Source organism: Brachyhypopomus gauderio, unplaced genomic scaffold, assembly GCF_052324685.1.
Source record: "Brachyhypopomus gauderio isolate BG-103 unplaced genomic scaffold, BGAUD_0.2 sc185, whole genome shotgun sequence".
NCBI classification, from domain to species: Eukaryota; Metazoa; Chordata; class Actinopteri; order Gymnotiformes; family Hypopomidae; genus Brachyhypopomus; species Brachyhypopomus gauderio.
Window position 1 is genome coordinate 255,507 of NW_027507006.1, and position 11,726 is coordinate 267,232.

The 11,726-nt window shown below is 46.2% G+C and overlaps 3 protein-coding genes across 6 annotated transcripts in view; 2 read left to right on the plus strand and 1 right to left on the minus strand.

Moving 5' to 3' along the window:
• Nucleotides 1-238: 238 nt before the first annotated feature.
• psen2 (presenilin 2) lies at nucleotides 239-5,290 on the plus strand. Of its 2 annotated transcripts, XM_076995183.1 has the most exons (11): nucleotides 239-386; nucleotides 689-851; nucleotides 1,489-1,730; nucleotides 1,904-2,045; nucleotides 2,328-2,395; nucleotides 3,147-3,367; nucleotides 3,641-3,739; nucleotides 4,022-4,090; nucleotides 4,322-4,441; nucleotides 4,822-4,937; nucleotides 5,111-5,290. In XM_076995183.1, exons 2-11 carry the CDS (start codon nucleotides 720-722, stop codon nucleotides 5,264-5,266), a joined length of 1,365 nt encoding a protein of 454 aa, XP_076851298.1. In that variant the 5' UTR covers nucleotides 239-386; nucleotides 689-719; the 3' UTR covers nucleotides 5,267-5,290. The 2 variants fall into 2 exon arrangements, with proteins under 2 accessions (XP_076851298.1, XP_076851299.1); XM_076995184.1 differs by having other exon boundaries at nucleotides 304-851.
• A 1,342-nt stretch (nucleotides 5,291-6,632) lies between these two features.
• On the minus strand, nucleotides 6,633-8,285 carry dpy30 (dpy-30 histone methyltransferase complex regulatory subunit). Of its 2 annotated transcripts, XM_076995186.1 has the most exons (5): nucleotides 8,140-8,285; nucleotides 7,461-7,501; nucleotides 7,291-7,338; nucleotides 7,044-7,195; nucleotides 6,633-6,838 (listed from the first exon to the last, which is right to left on the minus strand). In XM_076995186.1, exons 1-5 carry the CDS (start codon nucleotides 8,147-8,149, stop codon nucleotides 6,766-6,768), a joined length of 324 nt encoding a protein of 107 aa, XP_076851301.1. In that variant the 5' UTR covers nucleotides 8,150-8,285; the 3' UTR covers nucleotides 6,633-6,765. The 2 variants fall into 2 exon arrangements, with proteins under 2 accessions (XP_076851301.1, XP_076851302.1); XM_076995187.1 differs by lacking the exon at nucleotides 8,140-8,285 and having other exon boundaries at nucleotides 7,461-7,511.
• Nucleotides 8,286-8,404: 119 nt separating this feature from the next.
• The window catches only part of spast (spastin), a 13,583-nt gene continuing 10,261 nt past the window's right edge, over nucleotides 8,405-11,726 (plus strand). For both annotated transcript variants that reach the window (XM_076995180.1, XM_076995181.1), the window contains exons 1-3: nucleotides 8,405-8,729; nucleotides 10,631-10,714; nucleotides 10,858-10,941. In XM_076995180.1, coding sequence (XP_076851295.1) covers nucleotides 8,405-8,729; nucleotides 10,631-10,714; nucleotides 10,858-10,941 — 493 coding nt within the window. The remainder of the gene's footprint in view (nucleotides 8,730-10,630; nucleotides 10,715-10,857; nucleotides 10,942-11,726) is intronic.

The following is an 11,726-nucleotide window of genomic DNA, read 5'->3' on the forward strand; positions in this document are numbered from 1 at the left end:
CGAGCTTTTTGGCAGTGTTTGGATTTCTCCCCTCAGAGGTTGATGAAGTGGTAGCACCCAATTTTAAACGTCGTGTTAAGACGTTAAAACGTTAAAACGTCTTAAGTCGTCCAAAAGTTACGTCTTAACACGGCATTTTTGTACGTCTTAAGACGTCCAAATTTGACGTGTTAACACGGACGTCATTCTAGACGTATTGAGCCAAACGGCGTTCCATAATTTGGCGCCGTAACGCTGGTCACGTGACGTTTGGTGTGACTCGCGTCACCTGGTGTGCGGCGATCAGCTGATTGGCGTCACTTCCCGTTTGGCACTCCCGACGTGTTGTCGGACACAGCTGGGCAGGAACGCGTTCTGAAGACCGACGTCTCCGCTTCATCCTTAACGTAAATTCTCGCCGCTTGGCAAATATTCACTCAATTTCTTGTTTGGCGGCACGATGTGTGTGTATTGTTTACCACAGCTGAGAAACTTTGTGATAAACACTTGACATTTAAGGGTGGAAAAGAGTGACTAAGATAATTTAACTCGACCTGTTGGATGAAGGTAACGTTACTACATCCAACCGCATTAGTCGAGTCGCTCGTGGCCGTAAAGTTCCCGGATGTCAACCTGATATTTGACTGATATTTGACGTCAGCCGTGTGACTGTTGTCCTCGTCACTGCCCAAACTACGTTGCTTTGCAGCCGTGTGTCCTCGAAACGCCAAACCCTCTTCATGAATACCTCAGACAGCGACGACGACTTCTGTAACGAGAGGACGGCCCTGGTGCCGTCCGAGAGTCCGTCTCTGCAGCCGTACAACCGGCTACATGACCCGGCGGACCCCCAAGACGTCCAGGCCAAACGGGTACGTGCAGGGGCGCCGTCGCTTCCGCCAGCTGCTCCGTTCACGGTTGTCATCTTCTTTTAACTTCAGCATTCAACTCTCATAAATGTTACTGCATCAGTGTATTGTCAGGCGTAGGTCTGACAAAGCAGACTGAGCTTGCCTTTTTGTTTTTGGTTGTTGTTCCAACTGATCCAGGAACAGTGCTTGTTTATATCTTGATTATAAGGGCAAGAAGAGGAGCTCTGACATCAGCACATTTTTTTACACACTTGCCCACTGCGTACTTCGAGAGATGCGGCATGCGTACTTACATACTGCTTACTTATGAAGATAGACCTTGCATAAATGAGTTTGGGGTTTCATAAAGCCTCAGATATTTAGCCCATCAAACTGGTGTCTGGTATTGTAGTATTTGTAACGCTTACTCTACTTTTGAGCATGTAAGGTGCATAACAGTTGGTTACTTCTTTATGTACCTGTAATGTACATTTGAGTATGTAGGGTGTACCTTTATTCCAGTGTATGTAGTATATAGTGTTGAGTATGTTTGTGTATGTATGGATGACCTTAATCACACACACCTGAACGTAACTGTTACGCTGCTGGTGTCACGGCTGCTTCCTCATCATCGTCATCATCACTCGTGTCCTCATAGCGGCGACCCACTGGCTCTGACTCGGCGGAGGCGGGGCATCCTTCCCACGGTGTAGTCGTGGAGACGCCGGAGCAGGACCCCGACCCCGACCCCGGCCCCGAGGGCGAGGATGAGGAGCTGACGCTGAAGTACGGCGCAAAGCACGTCATCATGCTCTTCATCCCAGTCACGCTCTGCATGGTGGTCGTTGTGGCCACCATCAAGTCCATCAGCTTCTACACTGAGAAAAATGGACAACAGCTGTACGTTTTTAAAAATCATTTTTAATTTCAATGATTTTATTATGTTTTCGATTATTCGAGATTATTTAAAATTGTGTTTTACACTTTTTGAACTGAATTGTATCAGGGTGGAGATAAAGCCTGGTGGAGGTGGTGGTGTGGATTCTCATGTTCCTTGTGTCTTTGCTTCACAGGATCTATACTCCTTTCACGGAGGATACTAACTCAGTGGGCCAGAGGCTGTTGAATTCTGCACTTAACACGATCATCATGATCAGCGTTATCGTGGTCATGACTGTGTTCCTGGTGCTGCTCTACAAGTTCCGCTGCTATAAGGTAAGACTGTCTCCGTCTGTCGTGAAGCGCCGAGCTCAAAGACAGCGGCGTGCTCCTCTTTCCTGACACACCACACAAGCGCACACTCTGATCATGGTCTGCTATGAAGTCATACTTCATAACCAGAATACCTGTGCCTGTAATCAGACCTTTGTCTTGTACTACAGACGACATCCATGCAGATCTCGGTCAGATCTTGTAAGATGGGATAACGATGTTGGATCACGCCAGCGCAGTATGTACAGTGTGAATCATTGTGGTTTTTGTCTGGTCTGTCTCTAGTTCATTCACGGCTGGCTGATCCTGTCGTCTTTAATGCTGCTCTTCTGGTTCAGTTACATGTATTTGGGGTAAGTCGTACCCTCTTCTCACAAATAAACTGTTCTAACAGTAGTATCAGTTACTTCCAGGCCCTGTGGTTATGCAGAAGCCCGTGATTTCTCTTGAGCTGTGTAAATACCATAAAAGGAAGTTCTGCTGGAATACTGTTGCACCAATAACAGGATGTGGAACCGTCTATGAAATTTGTCATAAAAAAAAAAAAAACATGCCTAAAACGGACAAGTTGGTGTTTCTGTGCCGTGTCGTCTGTTCTCTTGTAATATGCAGTGATGCTCCATGATCCTCGACTGGCAGCTGAGGGCCTGCGGTTGGACAACGTCCACATTAATATGCAAAAAGGCCAGAAACCAATTGGATCCCAACTCCAACTTTCACACACCCTACAGAAAAACATGATATATTACCATGTGTTGTTATCTTGACCTCTTGCAATATATAAATAATGTAATGTATGATGCTTTCACATGGTATATTGTCAGGGAACCTTCCAGTATTACGGATGATCTAAGATCGGCTTCTACGTTACTAATGAGAACTGTTCTAAGCATAGACTGCATGTATGTACAGTTTTGAATACAAACGTGTATATTCCAGATGCAGCCATTGTGCCCAGTGAGGGCTGCATTAACCCTCATTAATCTGAGCACGTCCTGCTTCAGTGGCTGGCCGTCCTGTCCTCCGTTCCTTTAGCCCTGCCTGCGAGTGTCCTGAAACTCATCTGATGACCGTTCTCTGACCCCCACCTCCTTCCCCACCCAGTGAGGTGTTCAAGACGTACAATGTGGCGATGGATTACCCGACGGTGGCGATGATCATATGGAACTTTGGCACAGTGGGGATGGTGTGTATCCACTGGAAGGGGCCCCTGCCTCTGCAGCAGGCCTACCTGATCGTGGTCAGCGCCCTCATGGCCCTGGTCTTCATCAAGTACCTGCCCGAGTGGTCCGCCTGGGCCATCCTAGGAGCCATCTCCGTCTATGGTGGGACACTCTGCTGCGCCACACACACACACACTTTGTGTTGCGGTAGTGTTGCAGCCAGATAATTCACACTGGTCTGCTGAATGTGATGAACTGGTTTGCAGACATTGATTAAGTCTTATCTGAGACAAACAAAGGTAGTTCTGTTTGGTCAAGGACTGGGCATTATTGGGAGAACTGGGACTAAGCTTAAAATACATACATAGGCAAATAAACAAAATACAATTGCTGAATATGAAAAATAAAGTGTGTGTGTGTGTCCTTACCCTGTAGATCTGTTAGCCGTGCTGTGTCCGAAGGGTCCCCTCCGGATGCTGGTGGAGACTGCTCAGGAGAGGAATGAGCCCATCTTCCCCGCCCTCATCTACTCCTGTGAGTCTGGCCACGCCCACAAGTCTTCACTCCAGTCCCTGTGCTACTGTGTTAGTCAGCATATTACATCCAACTCCTCCCCTCTCCGGTGCCTGTAGTGATGTCTCCAGCCCTCTACACGGGAGGACACGGGTTCAGGATCAGTCAGTGTTGTGTGTTTTACCTGCAAAGGCTGACTGTGTTGGTTAGAAATGAATGGTCTTGGTGGGTTTTGCTTGTGACCTGCTTTTTTCAAACTGATAGTTCTCTCACTCTCTCACTCTGACTCTCACTCTCTCACAGCAACTATGGTCTGGATGGTAGGAATGGCCCACCCATCTGCAGTCCCAAATGCAACAGATCAGAATACAGGTCAGCACGATTGAAGCCATAATAAGAAATGGCCAGACTGTCTGTGTGCTTAGATCTACTAATAGAGAATAATAATCATTCTCATAATCATTTGGGTGTAATTAGTTTGATTTGTTGGTGGTGCTGTATGAACCTTTCAGCTGTGAACACTAAAGACGGCCGTTTTAGGTCCGAGTCTATCAGAAGGATTTCGCCATATTTATCATTGCTGTTTTTGTTTTTTTTCCTCAGATGAGGAGTTGCATCATAATGAGGGTGGAGCTATGGTGAGGCAAGAGGCGGAGCCTGGAAGACCAACGCCCCACAGACGGAGCAGGACCTACTCGATGGAAGAGGACCTGGAGGAAGACAGTAAGTGGTTTCTGTATCCCTGCTCCTTTGTCCAGAACCTCATGAGGTTTTCAGAGGTGTCTGTGTAAGAATCTGCTCTCCTTCTGACTAGTTTAAGCACATTCAGTATATGCAGTTTAAACTGTTTTAAACTGAATCTGAAAACATAGTAGTCTGAGGTGCTAAGAGACTTAGTTTGACTTCATTTTGACACAATGGTTTCATTTCAGTCTAACTGGACTTTAGAACTTAATCACAATCTCTAAACACCTACAAACCTTTGTGGTAATTAGCCAGATCAGTAAAATAATTTTGTAATACTGCACTGGGAAGAAGATTAGTCACCCAGTGGGTGTGTCTGGATGGAAGACTCCGCCCCTTACCCGCCTCTCTGTCCGTAGGAGGCGTGAAGCTGGGCTTGGGAGACTTCATCTTCTACAGCGTTCTGGTGGGCAAGGCTGCAGCCTCGGGCGGGGACTGGAACACCACGCTGGCCTGCTTCGTGGCCATACTGATCGTGAGTGCTGGCGCACTGTGTTCTTCAACACTTCTAGAATGTTCTGCTGCAGTCATATGGGGATGGGGGGGGGGGGGCGGTCTTCATTTGGCATTCACCACATTAGCTTTTTGGGATGAAGTGTCGAGTTAGAAACGACCGTACTAACGTGACACTTTCCCCCACGTCTGTAGGGTCTCTGCCTCACGCTTTTGTTACTGGCCATCTTTAAAAAGGCTTTGCCAGCACTGCCGATCTCCATCACGTTTGGACTGGTCTTCTACTTCTCCACGGACAACCTGGTGCGGCCGTTCATGGACAACCTGGCAGCTTATCAGTACTACATCTGACACGGCGCTGCGTCCAGGAGACACGCGGGGGTCACGGAGCCGCTGGAACGCTCCCGGGGAAACACCAGAGCCTGTGGTGTCTTATAGTTCAGAGAGAATCATTACAAAATGTGTACTTACACTCATACATGAGCTGGCTTTGGTCTGAGCAGACCGATGTTCTACATGGCTGGTTAGCGACGCAGGTCTGATGAAACACCGTCTGTGCTGGACCCTTTGGAAAACTGACAGAACGGAGGCTTCGGAACGAGGGGCTACGTATCGAATGTCCAAGAAGTTGTTTTACTTTGGAGGGGTTTTTTTTTTTTTTTGCTTGTTTTCTGTTTTTGTACATACATCCTAAATGATCACAATTGGATATGATAAACAGTGAAGATCTCGGAGCAGCGTTTAGATGTTGGGACATGGGGGTGCTGTGATCCGAACCTGTCGTATTGTCCCTAGTGCTGCTGTTTCAGCTGGGGACTGTTCCCCCGTTCCTGCTTCCTCATATATTTACAGCTTTTGCTGTCGTTTTAAATACTATGTTTCACTGAAATTGTCAAGATGTGATTCAACCACCCCGTCCAATAGAGCCAAAAATCCAAACGAGCTGCGTGTCTTGAGGGCCTGTAGGAGTTGAGATGCTTTCAGTCCCACGCTGTTCCTGCCATACTGGCCTCACACTTGCTACGAGTATTTAAAGGAATTAATGCATAAGCTTTGTTCGAAAGGTGTGGACGGCTAATTTTTTTAATGTTTTAGGAACAGTATAAACACACATGCATTATATATAATGTACTTTAACTTTTTTTATGCATGACAACATAAATTTGAATGAAGCAGTACTATATTTTAACATTAAGAAAACAGCAAGTCATTTTATCACCCAGTGTGAATTTATCAAATGACCCGATATTAAAGTCTGACACAGTCACTTGATTTAAATAAGGCTCAGCCAAACCCAAGAGTAATGACTCTCAGTTCTAGCTTTCCATTACCTGCAAACTCTGCAGGCATTAGCTTGCATCTGTTCTGCAACTGCTGTCTGAAATACGTCAAGAAGTTCTGAAAACAACAGAGTCTACTGGCCTCTGCACAAGAACGCCTCACATGAACCACGAAAGAGGCACTGAAAGACAAACACGACTTGCTATCCACCGGTGTTTTTGAATTCACTCAGAGTACGGAATCTTTATATTGAAGAGGTAATATATATTTTATAGATTGTAATTCTGCTGTAAAATATGGATTGGTTTTGTATGTTTACAGTGTTTACTTCACCTGTTTTTGTCTGACATGTCTTGTGAGAAAACGGTGTAAATCCAATAAAATGCAAAACCAACAAAATAAAACATTGTCTCACTTAAATAACAACAACTGACCATAACCGCACCGCCTTAACACTTTTATTCAAGTTTTAAAGAAAAAAAAACCACATAATTAGCAAACACGATCGAACGAGTGCGACACATGGCAGTTTTGATCAAACTCCCCCGCTGTTTTTCTTGTCCCTCGGCTCAATTCCGATCCTCAAACTGCGACTTATTCTTTAGAAGGAACGCTGCTAAAAACTCGATTGGATTTGGAGGCCTTGCGAAAGGAGAGGGGAAAAAAACCAAACAGGAGAATGTTGACAGATCCAGTAGACTAGTCATTTGTTTAGTCCAGTTTAACAGGTGAGCATTAAACCTAGCCTTGAGACTAAATTCCAATGCCAACAATGAACCACAACTGAAGCATCTAGTACTATTTTATTTGGCTAAATCAGTGACCTCAGAGCTATATAAATATGTACCTTTCCTTGGCCAGCACAGACAGGCCCTGGAGAAGGATCGGCACCACCGTCTGATCCAGATATGCTCGCGTGGGGAGCGTCTGTAGGGTCTGTAGGTCCACCTTCTGTTTGGAGACTTTGTCAACATTGGACTTCTCACTCTCCACTATTCTCTGCAAGCACATATGCACCAGACTACAGTTCATTTAAATGTAGGTCAGCATTCATTTTCTTCCGCCAAGATCAGTTCTTTCTCTCCCCTCAATACCTGGATGTTTTCTGTGAGGCCGTATTCAGCATGGGGATTTTCTGCAACCTAAATCGTAGAAACACAAGAACGTCGCAATGACTTGGAGGTTTTGGTACGCATCCTTTGTAGAATTCATTGTTATAGTATACAGTATATAGTATACAGTATATATCGTTGGTATATCTCACAGGGGTGTGTTGTTCCATGGTCTGATCTGCATCTGTGTGATCTATAAACATACCAATTCATTATGTATCAGTAACCGGTATATCATAATTGTCCAAGTATTAAGGTACATATCACTCTACGCTTATCCAACATCAAATAAGTCGACCCAGAAGGATACCAGCTTCCCTTAACTACAGTGTATCTGAAGGACAATCCCACAAAACCTTCTATCTAGTCTATACAGCTAGTTAGCCAAGCTGCAGAAGTGTATTTAACTTTAACATGGTCGCACTAACAAACAATGCGAAGCGAACTAAATAGCTAGCAATCTTGCAACATGAGTGTTTTTTAGCAAACGACTCATAACACGCATTTGGGTCATCAGCAAGACTCCGAATATTGGGAAGTGCTCTCACAATCGCTCGTTAACTAACCGGTCGGTTAGCATGTAGCATGTAGCCAGCTAGCGCTCAATGGCGGGATTCAATGGGCTAACCCTGTTAGCTAGCTACCTAACAACAATGCTAACTACACAGCATCGCTAAACTCTAAATATTTCGACCGTCGGGACGTATTGTAACGTCCACTTGTGACAACTTTCATACGATCAACAACTTCACAATCAAATGAAGTAAAAATAACGATATAAATGAATAATTTCTATGTATATAAACTATAATGATGGAGAACAATACTCGCCGTCTGCCATGTTTGTTGTTGGTTCCTACGCAATCAGTCGTTCGCTGGCGCTGATCGCGTTCGAGAATCCGGCCTGCGCAATTTGCGTTAGAGCCGCAGCTCAGTAAAGAAGACACGACGTTTCCGCTTTCTTCTCGGGTCGGCCTAGTCAACACCTCGCTGGTGCGGCTTTAAACCTCACATATCGGGACCGTGCATTATTCGCTTTTATTCAAGAGCCTAATTTAGTTAGCCAGTTATGTGATGGAGACATCAAGTCAGGTGAATGAATTCAGCGTCTGCACGAAGAGTGAATTTAAAGAAGACAAACCCGTCCCGCCCCGGGCCTCCGCCGCTCGACGGGAACACCTGTGATCAGGTGTCGTTTTATCGCCGACTTTGGCACTGCCTTCTGTCTCCGTTCCTGGTCCTTTTTGCCGTGTTCCGATTTGTCAGCTGGCTTTACAAGCGGACCTCCAGCACCATGTCGACGAGAGCCGAAGATCCGGACGGTAAAGAATACGACGCCACCGGGGACCGGATCAGAACTCACCACAAACGCGCGTTCGAGTGCGTCTCGGTGGCGTTACGCATCGACGAGGATGTGACAGGTACGACTTACATCGTCTCTGTGCCCGGTACCTCATAACAAACTACCTCATGTTGTTACAGGTAAGCACTAGAGTCCAGCTACTAAACTAGACTGGCAACATGGGGCTCTCTTATTCGACAACACTGGTTTTGGGGCAGTGGGTCATGTGGGTCCGTGATGGTGGTGTCGATCACGGGTGCTGATACAGAATGTCAGTACTGTACCCTGCTGGGCTCCCCCCCCCCCAACCACACACACACACACACTGGGTTTGGGAGACTGTCCAAATGTCCAGGCTTGGTAGAGCGCTGCCACACAGGACAGGCTTGATGGGGTATGTTACCACTTCTACACACAGATCTGTGGAGCTGTGTTGTTCGTGTGCAGATGCATGCCAAGCTCTTGCTGCCCATCACTCCTTGATCCAGAACCGAATAATTAAGTTATTGATCATCTTACATAACGCATTACGTAGTTGGCCATTTTTAGCTGTGGGCTGGCCCTCTGTCCCTGCCTGTGTCGATACCCAGTGAGTCAGCACCGGTCATTACCACCACCTGACTCGGGGAAGAGGAGATCCGCGTGCTTCGCAAAGCAGCTGCCGCGCGGTTCCGGTTGGTCCGTCTCGCTGAGGCCTGTGTCACTCTTCCACTCTCAGCCCGTGCTCCTGTCCACCCAGGTGTGAACCCAGGCACACAGACAGCCTCAGAGTCCGTTTGGTTGCTGGTTCTGTGTGCTTGAGAATCTCCCGTTCCACCACATCCCAAAGGTGCACTATTGGATTGAGATCTGGTGACTGTGGAGGCCATTTGAGTACAGTGAACTCATTGTTGTGTTCAAGAAACCAGTCTGAGATGATTCATGCTTTAATACATGGTGCATTATCCTGCTGGAAGTAGCCATCAGAAGATGGGTACTCTGTGGTCATAAGGGGATTGACATGGTCAGCAACAATACTCAGGTAGGCTGTGGTGTTGACATGATGCTCAATTGGTACTAATGGGCCCAAAGTGTGCCAGGAACATATCCCCCACACCATTACACCACCACCACCACCACCACCACCAGCCTGAACCGTTGATACAAGTCAGGATGGATCTATGCTTTCATGTTGTTTGACGCCAAATTCTGACCCTAATGTCCGAATGTCACAGACTCATCAGACCAGGCAACGTTTTTTTCCAATCTTCTATTGTCCAATTTTGAGCCTGTGCAAATTGTAGCCTCAGATTCCTGTTCTTAGCTGACAGGAGTGGCACCCAGTGTGCTCTTCTACATGCCTCGGTTGTAACGACTGGTTATTTGAGTTACTGTTTCCATTCTGTCAGCTCAAACCAGTCTGGCCATTCTCCTCTGACCACTGGCATCAACAAGGCATTTGTACCCACAGAACTGCCGCTCACTGGATATACTTTTTCGGACCATTCTCTGCAAACCCTAGAGATGGTTGTGCGTGACAATCCCAGTAGATCAGCAGTTTCTGAAACACTCAGACCAGCCCGTCTGGCACCAACAACCATACCACGTTCAAAGTCACTTAAATCACCTTTCATCCCCATTCTGATGCTCAGTTTGAACTGCAGACTGTCTTGGCCATGTCAACATGCCTAAATGCATTGAGTTGCTGTCATGTGATTGGCTAATGAGCAGTTGGACAGTTTTACCTAATAAAGTGGCTGTGAGTGTATGTAAGTAACATACTTTACTTGCATACATAACTTAAGTATGTGAGTAAAATAAGTATGTAACGAGTATAGAAGTATTTAAGTTTTTCATAATTAGCAGCATTATATTAGCTAAGTTACAGTCCTAATAGAAAATACATATGATTGAGTGTGTGAAAGTATGCATCAGTGTGTGTTTTTGTGTGTGTGGGAGGGAAGTTCTAATAACTGTGTGTGTCTGCGTGTGTGTGTGTAGGAGATAAGGAGCAAGCGGTGCAGTGGTACCAAAGAGGTATCGCCGAACTGGAGAAAGGCATTGCTGTTGAGGTCACAGGCACGGGTAGGTTAGCACTTCTTGATTTCCCAGCATGCATTGGTCATAGCTCTCTCCTACTGACATGACCTTGCTATGATCATATTGCCCTGTGACGTGTGTGTGTGTGTGTGTGTGTGTGTGTGTGTGTGTGTGTGTGTTGTCTTTAGGGGACAAGCCAGACCGAGCAAGACGCCTCCAAGATAAAATGTCCAAAAACCTCCTCATGGCCAGAGACCGTCTACAGCTGCTGGGTAAGGACTACAGCCGAGGGACTACATTACCCAGGTTACACTTCAACAGGAAGTGATGAAACAGCAGAGTGCGAGCTGCCTCGGCGACTGCTGTGCTGAGCCGGTGTCTTTCAGCCACGATGACGCTGTGTGAGGACGTTTTAACTGTGTCCTGCACGTGACTCTCCTTTTCCTTACTTCAGCGTGCACGTTAATCAGAGCAACTGGACTCACTGTCTGGCTTTTGGATTCATTCATGGATTCATGGTTAAACTGGGTTAAGATTAGTTTACCATAAACCAGTTGGTTAGTCTTCTTGTGCTTCCTCTTCTCTTCTGCATAAACGAGAATGAGACCTTCTCAACGACTAAGAAGCTGAGACGGTGTCCTGTCTGAGACTAGTGTTAGGACAAGCTGGTCTCAGTGACATGGGGGCTTTATTTCGAGGTTCGGGTTGATGATTCGAAAAACGCTTTACTGTTCTGACACAAGTAGGTCCAAAACTGGTCTGAATCTTCAAAAATCGCCAAAAATTGATTGATTGATTTTGCTCTAGTTATCGACAAAATGGAACTCAATCACTTTAAACACATAACAGCCCACAGAACAACCCCCTCCAACAAACGCTAACAGTATATATACGCTATATAGTATATTTGACTATACTGTCAAATATGCTCACGGCACAAACCAGCCTGAGGCTGGATGCAGCTGTAGTTGACCTCTGACATCAGCGAGTGTTCCTGGTCCAGTGGCTCCCAGCTCTGATAGGCCGAGACTAAAGGTCGTCTAGACGGGTGGTGTTC

Excerpts from the sequence above, each read along its gene's own strand:
- psen2 (XM_076995183.1), top strand. The coding sequence starts at position 720 with ATGAATACCTCAGACAGCGACGACGACTTCTGTAACGAGAGGACGGCC. Across the intron at positions 3,740-4,021 it reads CCCCGCCCTCATCTACTCCT|CAACTATGGTCTGGATGGTA; the intron begins GTGAGTCTGGCC and ends ACTCTCTCACAG. Across the intron at positions 4,938-5,110 it reads GCTTCGTGGCCATACTGATC|GGTCTCTGCCTCACGCTTTT; the intron begins GTGAGTGCTGGC and ends CCACGTCTGTAG.
- dpy30 (XM_076995186.1), bottom strand. Across the intron at positions 7,196-7,290 it reads GCCTCACAGAAAACATCCAG|AGAATAGTGGAGAGTGAGAA; the intron begins GTATTGAGGGGA and ends ATGTGCTTGCAG. Across the intron at positions 6,839-7,043 it reads TCTGTGCTGGCCAAGGAAAG|GCCTCCAAATCCAATCGAGT; the intron begins GTACATATTTAT and ends TCCTTTCGCAAG.